Here is a 27201-nt window from a genome sequence, read left to right on the forward strand (position 1 = left end):
CAGCCGATGCTTTGTTGCGTGGAAAGGATTCGGGCTTCCTGGAGAGTGGGGAGAAGCCGAATAAAAAGTTGTTTAAGACTAAGAAAATGGGAAAATCTGAATATCAGCCTGAAAAGAGGCCAAAACAACAAAGAAAGGGCTCGAAAACATTGGCACAACGTAGGGAATTGATGGTTGCAAATAAATATTTTATTTGCGAACAGGAGGGTCACATTGCAAAGGACTCTCCCAATAGGCAACAAGCTGGAAAATCAGAAAATCAAGGAGATTCTAAAGGAAATAAGCCTAAAACATCAGTGGGATTGGTGCCCAATGTTGTTAGTGATCAGTCCAATGATGATGCTACTGAGTTGTGCAGAGCATGGGGAAAAATTAGGGATCAACATACATTGATTTTCTTTGATAATGGTGCACGAGCCAACTTCATCTCTATTGACATGGCCGCCCATCTAGGCATCAGAGAGGATGAGATGGGACCCATAGGGAAAGTTGGAATGGCATGTAAAGGCCACGCAGAACCTGTCACACTACTCATTGGAAAGCTTCAGTTGCACATACAAGGATATGTGGACAGTGAAGAGTTCTTCATTGCTCCACTTGAGGGTTGTGATGTATTGCTTGGTATGCCGTGGTGTCACCGTCTGCATGTAGTGATTGATTCTTGTGCAAAAAAGATCACTATTCAGCATAAGGGAAAGCTACTCACACTTGATGTAAAGTTGAAAGGTGAATCTGTCCCTGTTGTATCTGCAGCTGCCATTTCTAAAGTAATGAAAAATCATCTTTCAGCATACTTGGCTTTTACTAAGGATAAAGATGATAGTAAGAATGTTGGGAACATGTCTAAGTTAGAGAAGGATCGCATGTCATTTCTGAAAATGTATGCTGCTTGCTTCTCTCAGTCACTTCCAGGGCAGCTACCGCTTGAAAGGCCACAAGATCATGGCATAGATCTTATCCCTGGAAGTAGCCCACCTAATAAGCCACCCTACAGAGTCAGTGCAGCCCAACAGGAGGAGATTATGACTCAGGTAAATGAGCTGTTAGAAAAAGAGTTGATTCAACCCAGCTCATCTCCTTTTTGTTCTCCAATGCTTTTGGTGCAAAAAAAGAATGGTTCATGGCGTATGTGCATTGATTATCGTGCTTTAAACAAAATCACAATGAAGAATCGCTTTCCGATTCCTTGAATCGATGATGTTATGGATAGATTGCAAGGGGCAACCATATTCAGCTATACAGATTTGAAAAGTGGGTATCATCAGATACGCATTAGACCAGAAGATGTGCCTAAGATAGCTTTTAGGACATCTTTTGGATTGTATTAGTTTCTTGTTATGCCTTTTGAACTTAAGAATGCTCTTGCCACTTTTAATCGGATGATGGATCGTATCTTCAAGCCACATAGAGGATTTGTGGGCACTTTCTTTGATGACATGATTGTCTATTCAAAGAACGAGGCAAAGTATAGAAAACACTTGGATATGGTGTTCAATGAACTGCATGACCATAGGCTGGTTATCAATGACAAGAAAATTGAATTCTTCTTGCATGAAATCCACTTTTTGGGGCATATTGTATCGGTTGATGATATTCGCACGAACCCTGCAAAGGTTGAAGCAATACGATCATGGCTACCTTTGAGGAATGTGCATGAGATCTTGGGTTTATGTTCTTACTACAGGAAGTATCTACGTGGGTTTGCTGAAATTGCATCTCCATTGCATGCCTTGCAGAAGAAGGATGTGCCATTTAGATGGACAGCAATGGAAATTTCAGCATTTGAAAAGTTGAAGGAAAAGATGACTTCAGATCCTTTGCTTGTGTTGCCCCATCTAAGGGAGTCATTCATAGTTCAATGTGGTGCATGTGGTAACAGCATTGGGGCTGTTCTTATGCAGAACGGCCAAGTTGTGGCTTATGAGAGCTGAATTCTCCACGGTGCAGAAACGAATTTGCAAGTCTATGAGAAAGAGCTCTTGAATTCATGCACTGTCTACATGGAAACATTAGTTGTTGGGGGCTGATTTCATAGTGCACACAAACCATCAAACTTTGAGGTACTTTCTGACGCAAACAAAATTGTCAGAGAAGCATATGAGATGGGCAAATTTTCTCTCTATGTTTCATTTTCAAATTCTACATATTGATGTTAAAAAGAATGTTGTGGCTGATGCATTGTCACGTAAGCCACAAATTTCAGCTGTCAGCATGGTTTATCACACCGAGTTGGATGCCATGAAAGAGCAATATGTTGCTGATTCGGACTTTGCTAATGTTTATGATATGCTTTGCAATGGTCAAAGGCATGAACACTTTGTGCTAAGAGATGGATTTCTGATTATACATGGACAACTATGTGTCACAAAGCAGTTAAGGCCTAGAGTTATCACTGGAAGTCATGTTCCTCCGTATGCAGGACATAGAGGTATTAATGCCACGGTCAAGGCAATGGAGCATTTCTTTTATTGGCTAGCTTTGAGGCATGATGTAGAACAGTTTGTTAAGACATGCATCGTATGCCAGAAGGTAAAGCACGATAGGCAAAAGTTGCCGGGTTTATTGCAGCCCTTACCTATTCCAGATCGACCTTGACAGAGCATTGCAATGGACTTAGTTTTGAGCTTCCTAAGACACCTACAGGGAATGATGGGTTATAAACTATCATTGGCAGGTTTAGCAAGCAAGTCTATTTCATTCCGGTGAGGAAGAAAATCAAGGTTGATCATATGGCACGATTGTTTTTGCATCACATCTTTTTTAAATATCATCGTATGCTAGAGTCAATCATTAGTGATCGAGACCCTCGGATGACCAGTTTATTTTGGAAGGGCTTGTTTAAGAATATGGGTATCACGCTGAAATTCTCATCATTCTTTCATCCGCAAACAGATGGTCAGTCTGAGGAAGCAAATGCCACAATGTTAGATCTTTTGAGGTGCTATGTTTTAGACCACAAGACACAATGGGAGCAGTATTTGTCCTTGGTTGAATTTGCTTACAACAACACAGTGCATAGTTCTATGGGCAAAGCTCCATTTGAGATGATTGAGGGTGGCAAGAAGGTACCACCTATTCTGCAAACTAAGAATAAGATCTTTGAGGCTGATCGTTATGTGAAAAACTTGGATGTAGCCTATGCAAAGATAAAATATGCACTTCAGAGATCGCAAGGAAAGCAAAAGAGGGCAGTTGAACAACACAGACGTGCTTTGCAATTTGCAAAGGGTGATTATGTATTGTTGCATCTTGAAAAGGCAAGGCTGAAAAAGATGAAAGGAAGAGAAAGATTATATCCGAAGTTGAGTATGAGATACTATGGGCCTTTCCAAGTGTTGGAGAAGATCAACGATGTGGCATATCGGCTGAAATTACCTCCACATTGGCGGATACATAATGCCTTTCATGCCAGTTTGCTGAGGCCTTTTCATGGTCATATGCTAGAGGATATTTCTGCTGAAATTCAGCCTGAGGTTGAGGAGCTAGATGAGATTTTGGTACCTGAGCAGATTTTGGCACATAAGGAAAGAAAGGTCAAAGGTAAAGTTTCCAGCAAATACTTGGTGAAATTTCAGAATTATTCACCAATGGATGCCAAATGGATGGAAGAGGATGACTTGGCAGACCATCCTCAGTTGTTGCAGCTTTACCTATATGCCTTTCAGTTAGAGCCAACTTTAGTTCAGGCTCCGCCAGGTTCAATAGAGCAAGGGTCTGGAGTATTGCCTGATGCTCAAGAGGGAGATAGCACTTCCCCTCTTCGAGTTATGGATAGCTCTCGTATGTAGTGGATCTCGGATGTATTCAACATGCATCCAAGGTATTGCACTAACAGTATGTTTGCCATCAGATTACTACTTAGTGTACTAGTCACTGTGAGATGTATGCAAATGAATATGAGTTTCACTCGGGCACTGGAACTATACTTTTGCATCGGCTTATGAACAATCTAGCATGAACTTTGCCTCAATTTTGAGACAAAAATTCTGATCAGTTTCAGCTCAATTTTTTATCAACTTGAGAACCGTTTATGGTAACTTTTTGGATCAGTTGTGCATCAGTTTTTTTTTAACAAATTGCTAGTCAATTTTTGCAATGAGTTTGTGATCAGTTTGGGGTCACATTTGCAACAGTTTGTGATCAGTTCTCAGATCAACAAGTGATCAGTTTATGATTAGATTATGCTCAGTTTTCAATGGTTTACATCTAGGTCCATGGACAACAGCATATGTTATGATATCATTGATGTTTTAGCCATGGTTTATGCTTGGTTATGCTATGCTATGGTTTGGTTTTGCCACATGAGTTGAGCTCATGAAAAATAGACATGTTAATGATAATCTGGCAATGTTTTTGAGATTCTTTGTGAGTCTTATATTATGTTATGTTGACTGGTAATTTTCAGCATATGTTGGGCATATGGAATGGTTGAACAGCAGTGCGCAATGTTGTGTTGACTATGATACCCTATGGAAATTTCAATGTAGTACTTTGCTTTTGATGTATAGCAATGCAATTGAGGACGATTGCAAGGATTTCAAGGGGAAGGGTCTGTCATGAGAACATGTATTTTTGAAACCTCACTTAACATGTGGATTAATTTTTAATCACATGATTAAGTAAATGAGGCACATGTGAGATGCAACTAGGGTTAAAGTAAATTCATGAGCCCGGGACCCGAAGAAATCACGGGATGTCAAAGGCAAAAGTTGCTATAAGTTATGACGCACAGGTACTTTGTGGTATCTAGTGTCAGTTGTTGGCCTAGGTTATCCATTTGGCCATAAGTGTCAATTGGTGACACTAGAGAAGTGGCGTTTAATGGTACCTAACGCCAATTTGATGGTCAGAGGTGGCGCAGAGACACTCGGGAATGGAAGTTGTCTAGCCAATTTAATTATTGGTTAGTCACATTATTTTTCAATGCACTGAATAATTAGAAGATTAATATTTAATTATGGAAAATGCTGGAAAAACCATTTAGGAAGGCTGCCACTTGTAAAAAATGCCCATGCAAGACTGAAAAACGTCTTTAGAGGCTGGAGAGAGGCATTTCTATAAATTCAGCCTGCAAGAGAGAGGGAGGGGAGGCTATTGGTCTAATTTGCAGCCATTGGAGGACCTTTTAAGGTTGCCACGGGGAGGAGAAGACCAATCAACAATAGGAGACAGCATCTACAGGCTGTTGAGACAGGGCAGAAGCTGTAAATGACTGATTTTCTTCGGTTCTTTGCATCTACAAGTTGTTGAGGCAGGGCAGCAGCTGCATTTGACTGATTTTCAGTCATTCTTCTCAACAAAACTCTAAATTTCCTCTCTCTATATCTTTCCCTCTCATCTCCCAACCATTTCACAGCCTTACTCTGAAGATCTCAGCATTTGGACCCTTGGAGGCTGAGAAAATTCAGATTTATCTGTTGTAAACCCTAATATGCAGCAAAAATTAGGGTTTAGCAATAGCCTCAAGAATCGTGCCAGAAATTGGAAGCTCCAAGTCTTGGATTGAGCAGGGCTAAAGCTGTGTTTTAGCCTATTCAAGTGAAGGGACTAGCAAATAATTGAATTTGGGGCATTTTCCATCTCCATCAACGCGGGTGAAGGCCAATTGATTGCCCGAATCAAGGGGCAAAATCAGATTGAAGACTTGCTGGTCACTTTGGATAGCAAGGGAAGTTGAAATACAGAAAGGGATTGGGAGAATCCCATTGTAAGTCAATTTTTTCTTCAATAAAGTTAAAGAAATACCGAAAGGGGCGCCAATTTTTGGGGCCAATCGGGTGTGCATTGTCCAAGATCAGTAGGTAAATTTGTATTTTCAGATTTGCATTTATTGTTTGCTGCTGTAATTAAGTTATAATCAGGGATTTACCACCCTATCCGAGGAGGAAGGCTGGTTTCACTGGTGATCAATGCCCTTTTTAGAGAGTTAGCGTAAATACAAGATAGGTCCCACAAATACCCCCTTTAGCAAAGGCTATGGAAACCAAACTATGTTCATGTCCTTGCTTGGTTTTCTAAACATGGACTCAAGATGGTCCATGCCCTCCCTTACTATCTGATTTAGCTCCTCGCCGTATAGGTACCATGGAAGTTTCAGAGGAGTTACCACCCATCAAGCCCAGTCAGTTAGTGGAACCACAGCCACAAATACCTAGGACAGCTACAATAAACTTGCAAGCTCTAGGCTAGAGACATAATCAAGCAATATCCCACTAGATTCCACCTACCAAGGGGAGAGTGGGGGATCCTCACCACCCTTGTGGCCACACTAAATAATTTAGATGGCAAGCTTTAGCAGCAGTTATGAATTGGATCCTAGTTGTTACATTGTATTTGTCCATAACGAGATGTTATACACAGCAATTGTAAATGCCCTCCTTGGTCTCACAAGCCCATAGGGCCTCCCATAGACATTTCCTTAGTACTTGTCAAAATTTTGAGATGGCTTTTTTCTCATTTTGATGACCTTCAGTTCTACTTTCAAGAAACCTTTGCTGCCATGAAAATGTTCCCAATGAACTTTCGCCCATTCATACCTCCAAGTGGCATCCTTTTCTGCTAATCGGGTCCCTTGTTAGAAATATCAAAAGTATAATATATAAAATATCCTAACTTTCAATGTTTTGCAAACACTAATGGTTTTATATGGTGATTATGATATCAATATATGCAGTTTGGGAAGCCTATTCTCATAGAGAATGTGGGTACTGAGCTTGATCCAGCATTGGAACCGATACTTTTGCAACAAACATTTAAACAAAGTGGGACATTGTGCATCCGTTTGGGTGATAGTGTTCTGGAGTACTCTCCACAGTTTCGCCTCTATATTACAACAAAGCTCAGGAATCCTCACTACAGCCCAGAGCTTTCCACAAAAGTCACACTACTGAATTTTATGATTACACTAGAAGGGCTTTTTGACCAGTTGTTAGGCATATGTGTGGCAAAAGAAAGACCTGATTTGGAGGAGCAAAAGAATCAATTGATTGTGCAAGGCGCTGCTAATCAAAAACAACTAAAAGAAATAGAGGACAAGACGCTTGAGGTTTTATCACAAGAGGGAAATATCTTAGAAGATGAAACGGGCATTCAAGTAAGTCTTGCAATGATGGCCAGTGGTTGCATGTATATATAGAAGTTTTCTACAAATAGGACAACATAGATTGTGATAAAGTTCAAAGTTTTAGAACTCTGGTTTCCCTTTTGTCTTTCTATTTATATGTCAGGTCCTTTCACAATCAAAACTTCTTGCTGAAGACATATCAAGGAAGCAGAAAATTGCAGAAGACACAGAAGCAAGGATTGATGATGCTCGTAGTGGTTATAAACCAGTTGCTAAGCATGCATCCAACCTTTTCTTTTGTGTTTCAGGTGGTGTTTACAACCAATGGATAACTCAAATACACATTAGACTTAGAAAATCATGCTTTAAAAAAATCTTTGTATCAAACAAGCAGTTCCCAATCAAAGATGGACATTATGATGCCGAATGATACTTCCACTGATTTATCTTGGATCTGGTTCCAAATGGATGTCCACTAACAATTTCTGAAGGTTAGCTGAATATTACAGATCCTGAAGCCTAATTCAAAGCCAGGGTCCACCAAACACACTTTCTCTCTGTCTATCTCAAATCCGGGGGGTCTGGCCATGGATCCTAGTAGGGCTGTGTCATAGTCTGCGGCCACCTGTTCACAGCTTCCTGCAGCCCTCGAGCTAAGGATCCATCTGCTTTCCTGAGTCTCCTGACTACATGTCTCATGTGTCTAGGCCCTTAGTAGTAAGGAAGAAGTCTCTATGAACCTTGTCACTTGTTATGTAGCAATCACCTCCCATTTGTGACAATGTCCTTCAGTCCACTGTGTTTGCGAGTAGTACAGAGACAGGAGAGTTGATGGATCCATCTTTGGAGGGGGGGCAAGTGGCCAAATTTTATCTCACAGCATTGCTTGGATTCACAAATAGACCCCCAAGCTATGAGAGGGACAGAGAGAGAGTATGGCCGACACAGTTGTCCACTAGCCCCTTCTTATTTTTATTTCTAGCAGAGGCCATGAGCTCTTTCTTGACAGACAAATCCACAAGTATCAAAGGTATCAGGTTTCCCATTCTCAAGCTGGAGGAGCTCCTTGATATGGAGCTTGCAGATGATACCGTAGTTTACATAGACAGGGTGAGAGCAACTTTAGGGCCTTTATAACAGCCATGGAAGTATTTTGCAGAGCATCGTTCAAATCCTATGGATTTTGGGTATGTCACACTAGGCAACCGGACCCGTGACCACATGAGAACTTCACTTGGGTTTCCCACAGGATCACAGTGAGATATCTTGGATGCCATGTGGGGATTGACATTACTTCAAAGCAGTAGTTGGCACCTTTCTTTTGAGCATCAGATAGAAGCTCTTTCATTAGAACTCTGCAAGGCTTTCATTAGGAGGGAGAGTGGTGATTGCCAACCAAGTTCTTCTCATGACAATGTGGTATATCACTTCTTGTTAGGCCTTGAAGTATCTCATCAAGAACATTATTTGGTCAGGAGGAGACAGCAACCTAACTAGGGCAAAGGTGGCTTGGAATATCACTATACAGCCTAGATCTAGAGGAGGCTTGGGGATCATAGACCTAGACAGCCAAAGTAAAGCCTTACTAGTTAAGCTTGTTGTCAAGGGTCTTCTTCTAGGTGAGGATCGAGGGAAAAAACTTTTGCTATGGAGGCTTCACCGCAATGATGGAAGACTATCTATCTGCATCTATTTGCAATTTAAGCATCTGTAGGTTGATGTCCATTGCATGGAATCAATTTTTCATTTAAGCATCTGCTAATTACTGTCCAATGTTGCACACAATCAAATCCTGACTAAGCATCTGTAAATTAGTGTCACATTACACCTTTGCCACCTATTGCAGGAAGAGCCTCTTGGCTAGTCTATGGCTTTCCACATCTGTTCCCCTACCACATTAAATTTTATTAGAACTTTACCTTTAACTGTCATATGCTGATGTTATGCTGCTCATGTCTTGATGTTGCAGATATGGCAAATATCGAACCAATGTATCAATATTCTCTACCATGGTTTATAAAACTGTTTGGACTATCGATTGAGACCAGTGAAAAATCTACAAATCTGAATGTTCGACTAACTAAGCTCAACGATTACTTCACCTATTCTCTGTTTATAAATGTCTCTCGGTCACTTTTTGAGAAGGACAAGATCCTTTTTGCTTTCCTTATAGTTATGAAGATACAACTTGATAAACAGAAAATCTCATTAGAAGAGGTGAAAGATCAAATTTTCAACTATTTGGTTACAGTCTAATGCGCCCAATTCTTGTTTGTCACAATAGCAGTGTTACAGAACTGACCACCTCAATGCTTTACATTCTTGTACTAATCAAACGTACATGCTATGGGTGCAGCTGGACTTTCTGATGACCGGGGGCATTGTGCTTGAAAAGCAACCAGAAAAACCAACACAGCAAGATCTATCATGGCTCACTGAGAAATCTTGGAATGAGTTGTATCGACTGTCAAAGGTCCCCTCCACTCCTAAATAGTACATTTCTTTGGTTGCTTTCTGACTTCCTACATGAGTTCTCAAGTTGAGATTCTTCTCCTTCAAACTTCAAGCATTTGTTCCTTAGGGGGAACACTATGGTACTTCATTAGCTCACAAGCTTCCAAGCACAGTGAATGTTCATCACGAGATGTCAATAAACCCTCCTATAACTGTCAAAAAATAGCTCGTCCTGAACTTCCTTTGCAAGACTGTCTTGTAACAGCCAGTATGAGGTTACTGTGGTTTGAAACAATAAATGAAACGTGCAAACAATAGTGAATGTTTGTTTTGACATGTCAATGGGAGTTTTGAATGGGTTATAGGACATAAGGTCTTGGAGTTCTCCCATAAACATGGGGCATTTGGTATGGTCCTAGGTAAAAGAGAATTTTTAAGTGCCCTGCAAGTTATCATTGTCTAATGCTTGTAAAAAATGTTAATTATTGAAACTGTAAACAAATACTTGCAGCTACTGCCAGCTCATTCATAGTATGATAGCAGTCCAATGACTAGACATATGTGTCCAAAAGCAAATGTCAAGAATATATAGGATGGCAGCTATTTTATTTTTAACAGTTTGGAAAATATCATCATCCGTGCTTTGTCAGATACTTGATTATGGGTAACGAAAGAAACCACATAGCTAGTCGGGAAATAGAATGAACAATGTTAATCACACGGAGTGAATCAAAATGTGCCACCTTTCATGTTTCTAAAGTGGCTGGACAGCAGAAAGAGTGCACTTTCATGCCTTTTGTTCCCTTTCTCAGAATAATTATTGTGTATTTTGCGGCCTTTCATGCAGTTTCACTTTGACATAAAAGAAGCATCCTTTTCAAAAAATGTATACGCTCTTGCTGAAGCTGTAAGTTGACGTAAGATGACAAAACTTTTTCTAAAACTCTGAGCACTGACCATGTACAGATGGCAAACTTCTCCGAACTGGACAAAAGCATCACAAAACAAGCTCAGACCTGGCGTGCAATATTTGACAGTCAATCACCCCATGTAAGACTTCCACAAGAAATGTCTACTTATTGACTCTACACATTATAAAAGATGAGGTGACACCCAAATCTGTAAAGCTCAAAACAGTACATAAGAAGAATTCACTGTGATCCCTTATTCCTTCCATCCTGCTGTACCTTCTCTCAAAACATTTACAATCTTCCCGTTAACTAAAATCTCCACTTACACTTTCTATATGTTCCCTTCCTTTAGGAAAGCCCATGTGCTCTGACCTGCACATTGATTTGCAGCTAGATGATTGTAGTGATAAGTTTATAAATGCATCCTGTCACCTCATTTTCATTGCTGATAGTGTTAAGTAGCTGTTAAACTTTCTGGGGCAGTCTTAGCTCCTCAGTTCTTGTGCATGGCTCTTTGAAGGATAATTCTGAACTGCTCATATTTAAAGAATGCTGGGCTATAACACACCTCCTCATTGAAATTTCTATATTGCAACTAGCATAATTGATGCATCATGATTAACACTAATTTTATGGGGGTATAAAGTACATGAGAGGCTATGTCTATCATGAAAATGACCTTACAGATATCAGAAACTGAGGGAAATGCATGTCCAAGGTCTTACTCTTTAGTAGGTTAAGTCTCACCTGGACTCCCACCGCAAAGTTCTTCAAATGTATTTCCTCCTTTTGAACGGGGTCAGGCTACCATTATGGAGATTCCCAAAGATTTTGTCAGCATTTGGTAATCAATCAAGAAACCCCACTGAAAATTGATCTGGTCAATATCATGAAGCTTGCAGCATTCATTATATGATTGCTGCAGAGATATTCTGAAGAAGTACAAGGCTCAAACAAAGAATCAAAAAATACCACATGGTAATAAAGTATGAGGCACAAGGAAGAATCACATCCATCATTTGTATGATCTGGCTATAGAATTTAGATGTGATTATTTACACCATGAAAAGCTCGGGTTTTGTTGCATGTAATATGTACAATGCTCATAAGTTTGTAAATATCTTTTTAACACATTGGTTAAGGACTTAATCATGGAAGTTGGCAATGGATATTTCTTTATATACATGGGGCCTCTCATGGACTTTGAGAAAGTGATAATGATTGGGATGTTCTAGGAACCCTTTGATGACATAATTGTTTTGTTTTACTTTTCCCGAATGTGCAATCACATCAGGATGGATAATGTCAGTTACTCAGTCATAAATATACCAATCCTAATAGATATCCAATCATCTACATTTGTCATGGAATTGACCTTAGGTTCCTCAAACAGAAATATCTTAATGAGCTTTGGCTCTGCCATTTATCACGTCCTCTTTAAATAAGTTTTGAGATATATTAGCCTTTGTATCTCCTCCAAGCAAAGTAGTAGTATGCTGTCAAAGTTGTAGGGAGGTGTCCAGGTACCCCAAAAATGCTTTGACTTGCATTAAGGGAAGTGTGTCTTCTACTAACTTGACAAACTTGTCTATGTTGCACGTGAGTCAGATCAAACAATAAATTTGAGGGATCATTGTTCTTGGTGTAGAAACATGTCTACAAACATTTTTTGTAATTTCTCTCACAGAAAAAGGTACCCCTAAAGGCAAAAATTCCAACCAAGTATCGCTATAAGAACATTAAAGGCTTAATTTGAAGACCAGCAACCAGAATATTGTATGATAATCTTCATGCACTGCACAATGATAACATAAGATATCCTGCCTTTTCTATCTGGAAGTCCCTCCCACGTTACGAAACTGCTACAGGTGTGACACAGATATATGGTGTTATGATGACATATGTAACCTGCTACAGGTTATGTAGACATCCACTAAATCCAGTGCATTCAATCCACTATAACCAGCATACATGTGTGCCTTATAGATTTAGCATGGGGGCATCATTATCTGCACTGGAAGCCAGATTTCAACTCCCAATAATAAAGCATGTGATGCATGTACTGCAACAAACTCATACCTTTACCCACAAAAGAGACATAGGAGTATAGACCATCTATCATGAGGGTTCATTATGCACTAATGTGAGGCTGAAGATCATGACACACAAGGATAACCACACCTGGATAATCTAATGAAGCAGCATCGAATACGCCATGCCCTGCAAAATGGCAATTGAGCAGCCAATGCTGATTGTGCTGTATACACTTTTTTTTTATTTTTATGAAACCATTATTTATCATCTCATTAATGTACAATGAGAAAAGAATTCATGACTGTATGCATCCGCATACTCTCTATATAGTGCCAGAAAAATTCCCATTTGATTGGATAGAACAGACTACAGATATTATAGCTGACAAATTTACCAACCATAGCATATACATATTTACCTAATTCTTTTTTTTTCAGAGAAGAGAATATATTCTATTAATAAATTCCCTGGGGACAAAGTGTCCCAAGGTAAAGCACAAAGTGCAAAGCAGCCCTGTAAGGGACTTGCATATCAAAAAGTATATACAACAAAGGGAATTCTAGTACAAGCCCTGAATGAATAACCAGTTGGGAGGTCTACAGCGCCAAACTAGATGGGACTGACAATGGAAGAAAGTGACAGGATCCCAGGTCCGGAGAAAAGTATGTTTCCTCCTCAGAGTCTCCAAACTGGCTCATATCCTCTCCCATCTCCCATGGAGAGTGTGGGCAATCTCTATCCAAATCCCAGGTCCTGAGGAAAGCATCTCTCCTCCTCTTCATAGTCTCCAAACTACCTTGTATCCCCTCCCATTTCCCATGGAGAGTATGGAAATCTCTGTCCGAATCCTCAAGAGATTCTCTGCAGTAGATATGTCCAATAAATCTGTGGCATGGCAGCATCTAGTGGTCCATATATACCAAGCAAAAGTACTAGCTATGAGCTCCCATCTGTGACAATGCACCCAGGTCCACACCATGTGAGAAATTTGGCATGGCGATCCTCCTCACAAGCTGCCTTGAGACAAGATGAGCATGACACCCCTGTACATCCTCGTATCAGCAAGCTGGGCCTCTATCCATGTCCCAAGCAACAGTCCTCCATGTAACAATAAATATTGAATAACTCTGTGTACAAAATGGCAAAATTGTCAAGCATCTTCCATGATATCAACACCCTCATGCATGCCAAAGGTTCCATTTGTTGTTCTCATTCTTGTTCCCATGCAGGCATGCACAAAGTATGACATATATTGTAGTTCTAAAGTAGAAACTGGTGTAATCTTTTCATTCTATCACATCTGAATATTTTAAGTTAATGCTAGGGAACATGAGATTACTTTGAGTAATATATACACTAAATTCATCTATGCAGATAGAAGATCTTCCTATGCCATGGACTTTTGAGCTAGACAACTTTCAGAAAATGCTAGTACTGCGATGTCTTCGACCAGACAAGGTTTGTTGATTTAGAACCTGTTTGCAATAGAAAAAGCCCTCATATAGTAAAATGTTAACCTTTTTTTTCCAAAGAGAAAAAGCTACTGGTTAACATTACATCTATAAACCAAACATGAAGTCCCTCGTTAAAGTGTCTCTGGGCTTGAGATCCTCTAAGCTATCAGATGTTTCATATGTTGCAATTTCCAGCTTTCTACATCACATTGTTCTGAAAGAGATCATTTCGAACTCATGTGGAATAATAGAGGCCCAGATATAGTAAAATGTTACTGCTTTTATGTTAGACCACCTCTAAACAAGACATAATGGCCCTTTTTAAAGTTTCAGAATTTGGTTTCAATTTCTGCAATTGCTGAAAATTGTGCTTCTCAAATTTTGCATGAAAGGTGAAGAGAGAAATACAACTCATTTGAAATGCTGCTTATTGCAATTAAAAAATAGAATAATAAATGGAAACTTGATCTGATGCTGAATAATGAGAAGACGAACATGAGAAGATGTTGTGGGGTGCAGCATACTTGCAGATGCAAGAAGTGATCAACCCTTAATATGTGGGCCAGAAAGATAAACTGCTGGTTGGAGGAAACAGGCAATCTATGTGCAGGCTGAATGAAAAATGGTAGATAGGTACTCAATAGCTAGTGGATGGAGAGAAGTCAAGGATGTAGGCTGCCAAACACAGCAAGATGCACATGTTTCAAACTCACAGACACTGCAAAACAGTGGCTTACTTAGGAGACATCTCATATGCCCAACCCTTGTAGTGTATTCAGTCGTGTTGACTCATTGGCTACTTTCATGATATTGGATGTGCTTCATGATTAATATGCTTGAGAGCTTGAGCAGGTATTTAGAAGCAAATAAGGTTTCTATTGAGACAATGACTGTCTGACAGAGAACCTACATTTGTCTGCCTAAATACTTAAACTAACGCATGACTGACAGATAGAGTCTTGTCTAATTGTCTATCTACACTTGGACTCAGGTCAGTTTACCTGTCTACCCACACTTGAACTAACTAGGGTTAGCTTGCTTGTCTGCTTTGTTTCCATGAACTGTTAAGTATTAGTATACCCCACTAAGTCCCCACTACAAGATCCTCAATTCAAGTTGATCTGCTATATACTGCACTTTGTATTCAAAGAGACAACCTGCATTTTGTGTACCAAGGCTGTTCAGAGTCTCCTTGATGCTTGCACTGATCTTCCAGGAGTGGGAACTGCCTCTTAGGGTCTTAGGCTGCTAATGAGTGCTTGTAGGCTCCTCTAGAGAATGGTTAATTCTGCAAGTCCATCTTTTAAAACAATGAAATCTGATCCTTATAGAGCAAAATGAGATTTGCACCTCGTTCAGGCACACACTTGGGTAGCAAGGGTGATGCTTCACCTGGTTGGAGTGTGAACCGAGGTAGCAAAGGTGATGCTAAATAAAGTCACTTCATATGGGTGTTTGCAAGATGTCTTGAATAAGCACTTCTACAGGTTGTAACACTGCACAATAGGCCGCTTCATTTCAGAGACCTTAGAAAATGAACCTTGATTTGAGCTATTAACTTTTTAGAGAGGTGACGGTTAGAAACTTTATCTGAGTGAGCTAAAGCCTTGATTGTGTAAGCCAAGAGACTGCTCTTCAGGCAACTATTTGGCTCAATTTCAAAAAAATCTGGGAACGAACATTCAAATCTGCTGAAGTGTGTCTACAGCCCCAGCTCAATATGAACCTCTCGTAAGGCATCCCTCATCTATGCATGCAGAAGGCAATAAGCCAAGCTGATTTCAAAAAATCTGATTCATCTACAAGTTCTCATTCAGAACTTTCTTAATGGTGCTTGTGGAATGAGATCAATGCCCAATTGGCAGGCCAAAAATCATGCAATGCATCCCTTGACCTCAAATGTATGTGTAGACATTAAAAGGTTTGCCTGAAGGTACGTGCAGTTTGATAAGCAAGATCCATAAGACTTTGAGCTTCAGCTCAGATTGTCTGCAGTCAGACAGACATAAACACTCATGGCCTCAAAAACTAATATTACAAAAGAAAGGCAAAAAGCTTTCATAGTCCAGACACACAATGCTAGAAGGTCTATAGTCTCAAACACCCACTAAGAATAACCATCAACATTGTACCATACCAGTCTTCAGACACTCCAATACCCAACAGATATAAAAAAACCCAGACATGCATGTACGCTTAATTATCAACCTCAATTTGAACAGGCATAAATCATTGAAAACCCTATTGTGGTTAAAAGAAGAGCATCAGCATGATCCTTCAGAAAGAAATCCAGACACCATTTGTATTATTGTGAAGATTGGGCCAACTAGCCTGGCCTTGATATAAACAGTGTTGCTCAAAAACCATCCTCTTATTATGAGCTTTGTCTATTTCCAGACATTGGAATTTATACCACCATGGAAAATTTGAGTGTCAATTTTCATATTTCTTTTTCTACACATGCATAAATTCTATCATGTGGATCATGCCAAAGTTTCTAACTTCACACTTCAAATACAGCTTGTGTCTGCTGTGGTGAATTATATCGCTGAGGTATTGGGCCCACAGTTCATTGAGCCATCACTACTTAACCTGGAAGTGTGCTATTGTGACTCTTCTTCAACAACTCCATTGGTTTTTGTACTCTCTCCTGGTTCAGATCCAATGTCTGCCTTGATAAAGCTTGCAGGAGACCATGGAATGAAACTGCAAACTGTGTCACTTGGCCAAGGACAAGGACCAGTAGCTATATCTGCAATGAATGAAGCTGCTCATGGAGGTTACTGGGTTGCTTTACAGAATTGCCACCTTGCTCCTTCTTGGATGCCTACATTAGAAAGGTATTGGGAAAGCGAACTCACCCCAGAAAAGACACACCCCCAATTCAGACTTTGGCTGACCAGTTACCCATCTGAAGCATTTCCCATCTCAATTCTTCAGAATGCTGTGAAGATGACCAATGAGCCCCCTAATGGTTTGAAGGCTAACATTACTGGCAGCTACCATACATTCCCAATCTCAGATTCTGATTTTTTCAATCAATGTTCCAAAGGCAAGGAGTGGAGAAGAATGCTCTATGCACTCTGCTTTTTCCATGCTGTTGTCCAGGTAACTCCTCAAATATTTGGTCCTATGGTGCAATTGCTTAAACTATGTGCAATTAAGGTTAACAACTCTTGCTTACTGTCTCAAATTTTTAACTTTGTTTTGTCCTATTCTAGGAACGGAGGAAATTTGGCCCCCTAGGCTGGAACATTCCTTATGAATTTAATGAATCTGATCTCCGGATAAGTGTTAGGCAACTCAAGATGTTCATCGAGGAGTATCAAGAAAAGGTCTCTCTCTCTCTCTCTCTCTCTCTCTCTCTCTCTCTCTCTCTCTCTCTCTCTCTCGTGAAGATAATTGAATTAAATGGCAATATTTACATCAGACCATCAGGTCAGCTAAGAAAAACAAAACAAACACAAATCAAGTCGAAAGGCCTCTAAGACTATAACACACAAATATCACACAAAAAGGACAGCCAGAGTGGAGCAAACAATATCCAGCCAAGGAGCACCAATGTCAAGAACCAAGCCAGCTGAAACCGTAGAGGAGATCTGCCATAACAATAAACCATGAACATGGGCCACATGACCATGGATACCCGAGGCAAATTCAAAAATGAAGGCATTTCGAGTACCCCAAATATGCCACAAAGCTGTCCAACGAAGGAAATGGAAAAGGCAAGAATGATTTGATTGCAAGGCGGACATAGAAGGAATCTATCCGCTCCTAAGTCACTAAGGACCACACGCAAGAAACAAAACTCCAAATCTATTAAGCAACATGGCAAGAGACAAAGAGATGAAGCAATGTCTCATCGCATGTAGTGCAAAATACACAACCACCACCACAGGAGATCTTGCAAGCACACAACACATCCCCAGTTGGAAGACCCCCAATAAGCAACCTCCATATAAAAACTTTACCCTGATACGGAATCTTAGACTTCTAGAGTTGAAGAAATCTTTCCTACCACTTCTTTTTGCTGTCCCGAATATGCCATATTTTATTGGCCTTTCTAGTGACCCATCTCTTAACCTCGATCATCTGATGATAGATTTGATTAGTTGACCTATTCTCGAAATCAGCAAGTAGCACAAACATCCAATCCCACCAAGGACACGATGACTTTAAAGCAAACAATGGAGAGGACCTCAGAAGCTGCTCTTGTTAGGATGACCAAATGTCATGATAGCCATGAGGCACCCGAAAGTATTAACAAATGCACCAGAAAGAATAAAGACGGGGCTGCCCAAGAATGACACCATCATGGACTATTTGCAACCCCAAGTTAGCCATCCAATTAAACTTATCTCGCTGCAAGTCTTTATCAGGCCAATTCAACAGCACTTCTTGCAGTGAATTCTCCTCCTTATGAAGATCAGGAGAGCATCAAACTCCAAAACGCAAAATCTCTTGCCAAGATGCAATCAAATGAGAAAGGAGAAAAGATTGGAAGAACTTAATAGGTCTTGTGGAATCCAACACATCCCACCAAGACTTGAATAACCATGCGACCATGCAAGATACCAATCTTTGTGAGAGGTGAGAGGATGCATAAGGATCGAAGCTCGAGCTCAGCTACTAGAACAATTGACAATGAAGAGAGAGTGATAGCACAACACCCAATATAATAATCCCTAGAGTGTAAGATGCAAGTGCAAAGTACAACCCTTAAACCTTAGGGTTGTAAGAGGGTGTTCAACACACTGGAAGCGTGTAAAACACGACAAGTGCCCAAACTGCGTAACATAGATACATAAAATAAAAGAAAATAAATCTGGGAAAAAAAACCTCTTGTAAGGAGAGTAAAAAGTGCCCTACTGTCTTACTGAGGATCACCGGCACTCCTCTGTGAGCATAGGTGTGAGTCAAACCCAACAAATCCCCCTAGAGTAAAGAGTGATCAAAATACAAAGGTCATCCACCAAAGGAGATCAAATTTAAATCATTGCAGAATGTTTCAAATTTGTCACAAGGAAGAGCTTTGGTGAAGATGTCCGCTACATTGTTGGTGGTAGGATAGTAGACAAGGCTGATATCACTTGCATGTAGCCTCTCTCTAACAAAGTGATATGTAGCCTCTCTTTAACAAAGTGAGTGTATTTCAATGTGTTTCATGTATGCATGAAACATAGGATTTCGTGCCATTGCAATGTCACTTTGACTGTTAGTGAACAAAGGAGTAGGCTCAGTGACAGATACATCCAAATCAACCAACAAGCATCTAAGCCATACATACTCAACTGTGGTAGTGAAAGTTGCCTTGTATTCAGCTTCACATGACAATGTGGCAATAGTGGATTGTTTCTTGCTAAGCCAAGAGATGCAAGATGAGCCAAGAAAGAAACAATTACCACTAGTGGAGTGACGAGAATCATGATCACCAGTCCAATCGGAATCACTATAAGCATGTAAGTGCAATTGTTCCCCCTTGGCATAAAGTAATCCAAGAGTCCTAGTATCTTGCAAGTAACAAAAAACACACTTGACAGCTTATCAATGTGACATACGTGGCTGATGCATATGTATGCTCGGGCTGAAACTACAAATTGTATGTCCGGCCTTGTATTGCATAAGTAAATAAGACATCCAACTGCTGAAGCATATGTATGAATATCAAACAAGTCATTGTCCTCATGCAATGACAACTTTAGTCTAGGTTCCATTGGTGTACAAACTGGCTTGCAATCCTGTAAGCCAAACCTCTCAAGAAAATACCAATGTATCTAAACTGTGACAATCCAATGCCTCTAGCATCATGAATGAACTGAATGCCCAAGTAATAGTGTAAAGGCTCCAAATCTGACATCTCAAAAGTTTACTGCAAATTTTATTTGAATGCTGAAATCTGATCAGCATGTGTCCCTATCAACAAAAGATCATCAACATATAGACATATGACCAGCAAGGATCCCCCCTCTTTACATACATAAAGGGGAGACTCTGATAGTTTGTTTATGAACCCTTGGTTGAGTAAAAAGGCATCAATCTTTGCATGCCAAGCTCAAGGAGCTTGCTTCAAGCCATATAAAGCATTTTTTGGCTCACAAACCAAGTGTTCAAATCCCTGAACTGTTACAAAACCAATGGGCTGTTGTACATACATTTCTTCTTGAAGTTTTCCATGTAAAAATACAGTCTTTATATCAAGCTGATGCACAATCCATCCATAATGGGCAACCAAAGCAACCATAGACCTAATGGTAGTCATATGGGATGTAGGAGCAAATGTCTCCTCATAGTCAATGTCTTTCTTCTGTACGTAACCTTTATCCACAAGCCTAGGCTTATATTTATCAATGGATCCATGTGCATTCCTTTTCAGCTTATAGACCCACTTTGTACCAATGGCTTTCTTCTCAACAGGCAAAGATACTAAATTCCATGTTTGATTCTTCATGATGGAATCAAATTCAACTTACATTGCTGCCATCCAATGCACACTATGTTGTGCATCCTCAAAACATTCAGTCTCCTCATCATCAAGTGTATCTGCTGCCATAACAAACTCCATCGTATATGCACCATCATGCATGCAAGCTTGCCTTCTAGTACGACCAAAAATAGGAGCATCCAAATGACTATCTTTCGTAGTCTGCAAATACCATCTAGGCATCTACCTAGCTTCTTGATAGTGTACAAGCTCTTGTTGAATTTCAAATTCAGCACCTTATTGGATATCCACATCAGCCATAGGCTGATTTTTTGCATTACCCAATGGAGAAGTTGGCTGAACATTAAGTTCACTTGAGATGCCCTAAGAGAAAATGCCAAAGATGTTTAATATCTGTAGGCTTTTGTCCAGTGCCTAAAGCTTGGAAGCGATGGAACTTAATGTCCTCAATTGTCAATCCTCCAGAAATAAACTGTGTCATGTGGTACATGCCACTAGGCCATGCCTCACTACAAGCAATCACTAAACCAATCTAAGAGTCAAGGACCTCGACTATGATCACTATAAAGAAGACCGCTCATCCCAACCAGCAAAGCTACTAAACAGATAACAAGTTCACCCCTAGCTGGGAGACATGGTATACATCATCCAACATAGCGCAATCCAGGTCCAAGTCAATGGCAAAACTTTTGTGACCGTGAGCCTGAATCTTAACTAAAGAGTTGTTTGCACGATACAAACGATCCTACCTGCAAGGGCTCGGGAGATGAAAATGTCCAAAATGGGGGTCATATGATGAGTAGCTTCACTATCCATAATCTAAGGAGTAGTTGAAGTACTTGGCTGTGATGAGTAGGTCTCTATAAACACCTCATCACGAGATAACTCACACATATGGATGAGACTCGCATCCTCAAATGTCTCTATGGAAATGATGTGGGCCTCTGTAAACCACTCAAACAAGCCCTCTAGTATTGAGAAGCTTGTTGACTGTGATGGTTGACTAGTGGCAATGTGAGTCTGACCTCTCCACTGCCCCTAAGATTGATTGTCACTACTCTGCCTCCCCTGCTAAGGTTTGCCCAACTGAGGGGTAGGGATCTAGGACTTTGGTTTTGGATGGATGCCTCGAGCTTTTGATCAACACTCATCATCAAAATAGCCAATCTTTTGACAATGTTGACAATACCTATTTTTCTTAGGTACATTCTACCACCTGGGTTTGAGATATGGCTGGGTGTTTCCTAAGGTCTCACTAGATTGATTTAAGTCTGAGTGGAGTTTTGAGTTTTCTTACCCATCCCTTACTGCTCCTTTAGGGAAGAAGCAACAAGAGTCCCCCTCTACAAGAGATGCCCCATAAAACTGAGCAAACAGCCGAGCATAACATAGTAGCTAACACTCAAATTCGTAGAACATGGGCATAGTGGACTGTGAGGTCATCTACTACACAAAGTTGAAATACTTTCTTAGCAGCTTATTTAGGAACAATATAACCCACTTATCATGAAACTTAGAAATCTTTGTAGTGGAGAATTCAGCGAGGAGTCATCGATACTCTACCAATTTGACCTTCAAGTCATCCCGAGCAATGATTTTGAAGTTCTAAAGCTCATGGTTCAAGTTTATGCGATGGATCCTATCCCAGCTGCATAGCGGTTAGTCAAGTGGTCCCAATGCTTAGATGCTAAGTTAAAGTGCTGAAGCTAAGAAGGAAACTCAGGCAATAAGCCCTACATTAGCTCAACAATAGTAGATGTGTTCCTAGCCTTCTATGAGTGGACAACCTTGTATAAAACAAATGTGGGATGCCAACTCCTGCGCAATATCCCATAGGTTATGAGAGTCGAAGACATGTCTCATCAAATTTGACCAAGTAGTATAGCTAGACCTATTAAAATGAGTCTTATCATTAAATGCATTCTTAGCTAATAAGGATGAAGAACCATGAGGTGTCTAAGAATATGAGTACATGTAGTGTATGTAAGATGGTAGAGGTGGAGGAGGTAAAGAAGCAAAAGAAAGATAAGGTTAGTCAAAAATAAGTTGTGGATGACCAATGAGTGCAATTGATGTGGAGGCACTAGAACATGAATGTTTCCATAAGGTGCCAGTGGAGGTGGAGGCACTAAAATACGTAAGCCCTATCCAAATGGCGGCTAGGATACTATAGAATGAGCTGGTGGTCCACCAAGTAAAGCCATAGAGGCAAACTCTAGTATCAAAAGCTCCACACTCGATGTTATCCCTATGGAGGATAGCCCAAAAGGGTGTGTGTGCGGAAGGACGAGCCTCCATCACAGATACACCACCTGAATAGGAGAAATGAGAAGTCCTAAAGGCTATGCCTAAGTGTGAGGAATCCCCCAATGTGGTGTATGGAGTGTAATGAGATGCACATAATGGAGGCTAAAAGGAGTGTGCTATGGAAGATGAGGGAGGGATAGGTACGAGATCAAATGGATTTGTAATTAGTGTAGTAGTACAAAATGAGTTAGGTTTCTTTCATCCATGAAATGCAAATGATGATTCACCAAAATCAAATTGACCATGAGATGTAAAAGCGGAAGAAAAATATGGAGTAGTCACCAATGAATCTTACTTCATTTGCTTACCTTTTCTTGAGCCCAAATGGAAAAATCTATATTCTTTACCACTTATGAACCAATACTTGGTTTAAAGAGTTCCTTTATCCTGAGCATCACTGATATCTTGCGAAAAAGAGGAAGTAAATGCCAAATATTAAGAGGTGTTGTTTTGCATACTTGACAAAGGAGTGAATGAAAGTGGAGATGTATATGGAAGAGATGAAAGAGGTAGAGATGGAGATGAAGGTGGTAGAGAGATGAAAGGTTTATACTCCATGCCAGTTTCCACGTTAGAATGGCCAATCCTTTGTGGAGCTTCCATCCTTCTTGCAAAATCATTAGATCGGTGCACTGAATCTAAAGGGAAAAACTCAGATTTACTTTCAATCTACTGTTGAGTCCGATGCATCAAGATAAGTTTGTACTTAGCTCATGTAATCTCATAAGGCCGAGGGACTCCATGGTAGTCCAATGACTCTCCAGCTATGTCAGATCTTTGCGGAGCAGACTATGTAACCCACTTTGGCTCAAATCTTGATATGCTAGGCTCGGGAGAATCATGATGTGGTGAAGATGTGTTCGAAGTCATTTTTCCTTCTATGGTTCTAGCTTCTGTAAGAAGCTTTTAGATCAAGGCCAGGGTTTTTCTGAGAGTACTTGGCTCACACCATGTACAGAATACCCGAATGCAAAAACACAAATAAAAGCGTACGACAAAACATATACACAATGGTACACAATTAGGGTTAGGGTCACTCAAAGACAATGAATATCATAAATGAATGTATCTCAATAATACAATGCTCATGCAACAAACACACTATGTAGTGAAGGAATATTGTACCCCGAACTCTCGTGTCTGGAGGACCGAGGCAAAGATAATGAGTTGGAGAGTGTGTCGTACATCCCAAATCGTAGCAAGGCAGCCTCCAAGATGTCAGACAGCAGGAAATGCAGCAAATGATGTGCCGTATGAATGTTGGCGGACAATAGAGGAGAGAGAAAAACTGTCAAAACACAACCCTAAGAAGGTGGTGACAGCTTGGACAGCAGCTAGGAGCAGCAAACACAATAGTGGGAGAAGTCCACCTGGCTGTTCAGACAGCAAACGCAGCAACAAAGGGTGTAGATTGCATGGTGGAGGTGGGAAATATGTGCTAGATGGATGTAGACAATGTCAGGCAGCCTTGGCTGAGATATCCTCCATGAACGAAGTGTGGGCAGCAAAGCTAGAGCACCTGAAACCTACAAAAACGAGATTAAAGTTCAATGGAGAGCAGCATGCCTATTTATAGAAAGTTTTAGATCCTCAACAGTCTAGAACCTCTCGCCATTTTAAATCTCTTGAACCGCTCCCTATTTTAGGGTTTTTACATTAAATAAGCATTTTTGGTGCTGTTCAAGAGGCTAATCAGCATGTGATGCATGCTTTAGCTCAACAGATCCACCATGAGGAGTTACCTTGGATACCCCACAATGGGATGCAGATCACGCTGCCTGCAGCCCACTGATCCATGTCCTTGCCTAAGGCATCATTCAAAGATACATGAGATATTGGCATGCCATCAAACAGCTGAGCCTCGCTGTAGATTGTCTATGTTGGACAGACCAATAAGAGACGTCATGGGAAGATTTAGGCCCCCTTTTACCTCTGCAGCTTGTCATATCAGTTCCATGGTCACTTGGCATTGCCACATACAGCAAATGTAACAACTTCCTAGGTTCCATTTATCCCAGCTATTTGCTGTTTCCTAGCTGAAATTTTCTTCATTCTCCTATCCTCTAAACCTAATATTTGGAGCAGGATCCATGTCTCTAGAACATGGCACCTCTTAGGTGAATTCTTCTTGTTTGTGAAATTATATGTATGGATTAAATCAATGTACAAGAGGTCAAAAACGGTTCATCTCATGAAGAGGGTGTGTGTCAAACAAAGACTGTTGTACTGATCTCCAGAAAAGGGTATTAAATGTCAAGTAGAACGAGCTCCAAGGTATGGTTGTGAGATTTCCATGTAGCCCACAACACATGAACAAACCTAAAGATTGATTCTGAATCCGTACATGACAAATGGATGAATAAACCTAAGGATTGGTTCTGAATCTTTTCTTCTTGTAAGTTGCTGCTCTTATGTGAATTTCAAACGCATGAATGGGCCCAAGCATTTACCTGCACATAACAGAGAATGCATTTATCTATGTGAAAGGTTGCATTGTCTGTCTATTATTCATTCCCTATTAGGGGTGGTACAAGCTATCCTTTTGGCAAACATACTTCTAAAGTTTGTCCTCAGCTTTCGGAGGAACTGAATTCCCTGCTGAACATTGGGTGACTTAATGCAGATTCCCTACAAGGCCCTCAATTATCTCACAGCAGAGTGCAACTATGGTGGCAGAGTAACAGATGATCATGACAGACGAACACTTAAAACTATTCTTGAAAGTTTATATTGTGAAAGCATACACAAGGATGACTTTTCTTTAACAGAAAGTGGACTGTATAGACTTCCCACCGATGGTAAGCCTTTGTATGCATTTGTGATGCTCTCTCTCAAATTCGGAAGTGTGAATATAAATTGATGTTGCAAAAATTTTGACAGAATCTTTTTCTTTTTCTTTTTTTTTGGGGTTGCGATTGCAGGAGATTATGACTCATACCTAGAATTCATCAAAAAACTACCAATACAACAGCAACCTGAAATATTTGGTTTCCATGAAAATGCCAATATTACAAAGGATTTGAATGAAACATCTGTTCTTCTCTCGTCATTGTTACTTGCACAGCCCTCAGCCACAGGGAATGTCAAATCTACAAGTGGATCTCAAAGCGCTAGTGAGGATATCTTGCTTGGACTTGTTAATGATATAATGGGGAAAATCCCCAATGAATTTGATGTCGAAGCTGCTCAAGCCAAGTATCCAGTTACTTATTTTGAATCAATGAACACAGTGTTATGCCAGGTCTCTCTGTTTTTTTTTTCGTAATGAGCTCTCTTTCTTTTTTTTCATAATAGGTAATTGTATTAAGTACAAAAAAGTAGAAGTACAAGCTTGCAAGATTACAAGACGCAGGATGAGACTCTGGGCCTCTCTCTCTCTCTCTCTCTCTCTCTGCACGGACATACATGCACATCAATGTGTGCATCAGAAGAATTATACACTCTAGATTCTTGGCTTTTGACTCGGGGATTGTCTAATTCTGTAGGAATTGCAAAGGTTCAACAGACTGCTTGTGGTCATCAAGACAAGCTTAAGGGAACTACAAAAAGCTGTGAAAGGGCTCATAGTCCTGAGTGCAGATCTCGAGCAGCTAGGGAAAAGTATTATGCAGGGGAAAATTCCTGCCATGTGGGCAGCCAAATCATACCCTTCCAGAAAGCCTCTGCTTAGTTACATTGCAGATTTGATTGATAGAATTAACTTTTTCCAAGATTGGTTGCTGAATGGAAGCCCTGCAGTGTACTGGTTATCTGGGTTCTTCTTTACCCAGTCGTTTCTAACCGGAGCAAAACAGAACTATGCACGTAGCAAAAAAGTTCCAATCGACATGATCGACTTTGAGTTCAAGATAATGCAAGATCCAGTAAGAGTCCAAGTTAGGCTATTTGAGCATTCTAAGTAAAAAATGACATTCTGTGAGAGCATCTCTGCTACTCTTAAATGCTGTTTGGATTCATTCACCTTAGCTCTTGGTTGTGCTATCGTTCATGCTGGAGCAGGGTCAGTGCGCGGTCAACCCCGAAGTCGGTGTCTATGTAAAAGGCCTGTTCATTGAGGGAGCAAGATGGGACTATTCAACCAACATGCTAGGTGAACAAGAGCCAAAGGTACTGTACTCTCCATGTCCAATCATATGGCTCATACCTCGAGAGGTATCTCTGTTTGAGCACTACCCCCACTATCTTGCCCCATTGTACAAGACGAGCGACCGCCGCGGCGTTCTGTCCACCACAGGACACTCAACCAACTTTGTGATGGAGGTGAAACTCCCGTCAGATGAACCTCAGGAGCATTGGATTAAGCGGGGGGTGGCACTTCTGTCTCAGCTGGATGAGTGAGTGATTGGGCTTTCTTGCTAAGGAAGGAAAACGTGGTGTGATTTCGATGATGTTGCCAGGTGGTGGTCAATGATGAGAAGGCTGTGCAAGAGCCTGCTTAACTATGGTGTCGCTTTGCCCTCAGCAAGTGCTAAGCATCACACTCCTGATTCTACCACCCTTGTGTCCTTCATGATCTTCGGAAATTTTGTAAAAAAA

General features: G+C 40.5%; 1 protein-coding gene and 1 long non-coding RNA gene across 2 annotated transcripts in view; one reads left to right on the forward strand and one right to left on the reverse strand.

The window, feature by feature from the left end:
- Nucleotides 1-27003, forward strand: part of LOC148021747 (uncharacterized) — a 419898-nt gene extending 392895 nt beyond the window's left edge. The window contains exons 52-63 of the mRNA XM_087697283.1: nucleotides 6674-7093; nucleotides 7227-7371; nucleotides 9033-9280; nucleotides 9420-9536; nucleotides 10484-10567; nucleotides 13837-13920; nucleotides 16437-17024; nucleotides 17138-17251; nucleotides 25289-25463; nucleotides 25587-25906; nucleotides 26151-26528; nucleotides 26665-27003. Coding sequence (XP_087553409.1) covers nucleotides 6674-7093; nucleotides 7227-7371; nucleotides 9033-9280; nucleotides 9420-9536; nucleotides 10484-10567; nucleotides 13837-13920; nucleotides 16437-17024; nucleotides 17138-17251; nucleotides 25289-25463; nucleotides 25587-25906; nucleotides 26151-26528; nucleotides 26665-27003 — 3012 coding nt within the window. The remainder of the gene's footprint in view (nucleotides 1-6673; nucleotides 7094-7226; nucleotides 7372-9032; nucleotides 9281-9419; nucleotides 9537-10483; nucleotides 10568-13836; nucleotides 13921-16436; nucleotides 17025-17137; nucleotides 17252-25288; nucleotides 25464-25586; nucleotides 25907-26150; nucleotides 26529-26664) is intronic.
- On the reverse strand, nucleotides 12885-26944 carry LOC148021749 (uncharacterized). The gene is made up of 3 exons (XR_015694404.1): nucleotides 26810-26944; nucleotides 26627-26709; nucleotides 12885-13589 (listed from the first exon to the last, which is right to left on the reverse strand). It is a non-coding gene; the product is annotated as an uncharacterized LOC148021749 (long non-coding RNA).
- Nucleotides 27004-27201: the final 198 nt, after the last annotated feature.

Source organism: Lygodium microphyllum, chromosome 17, assembly GCF_053477565.2.
Source record: "Lygodium microphyllum isolate KBCC chromosome 17, Lygodium_microphyllum_v1.1.10, whole genome shotgun sequence".
Lineage (NCBI taxonomy): Eukaryota > Viridiplantae > Streptophyta > Polypodiopsida > Schizaeales > Lygodiaceae > Lygodium > Lygodium microphyllum.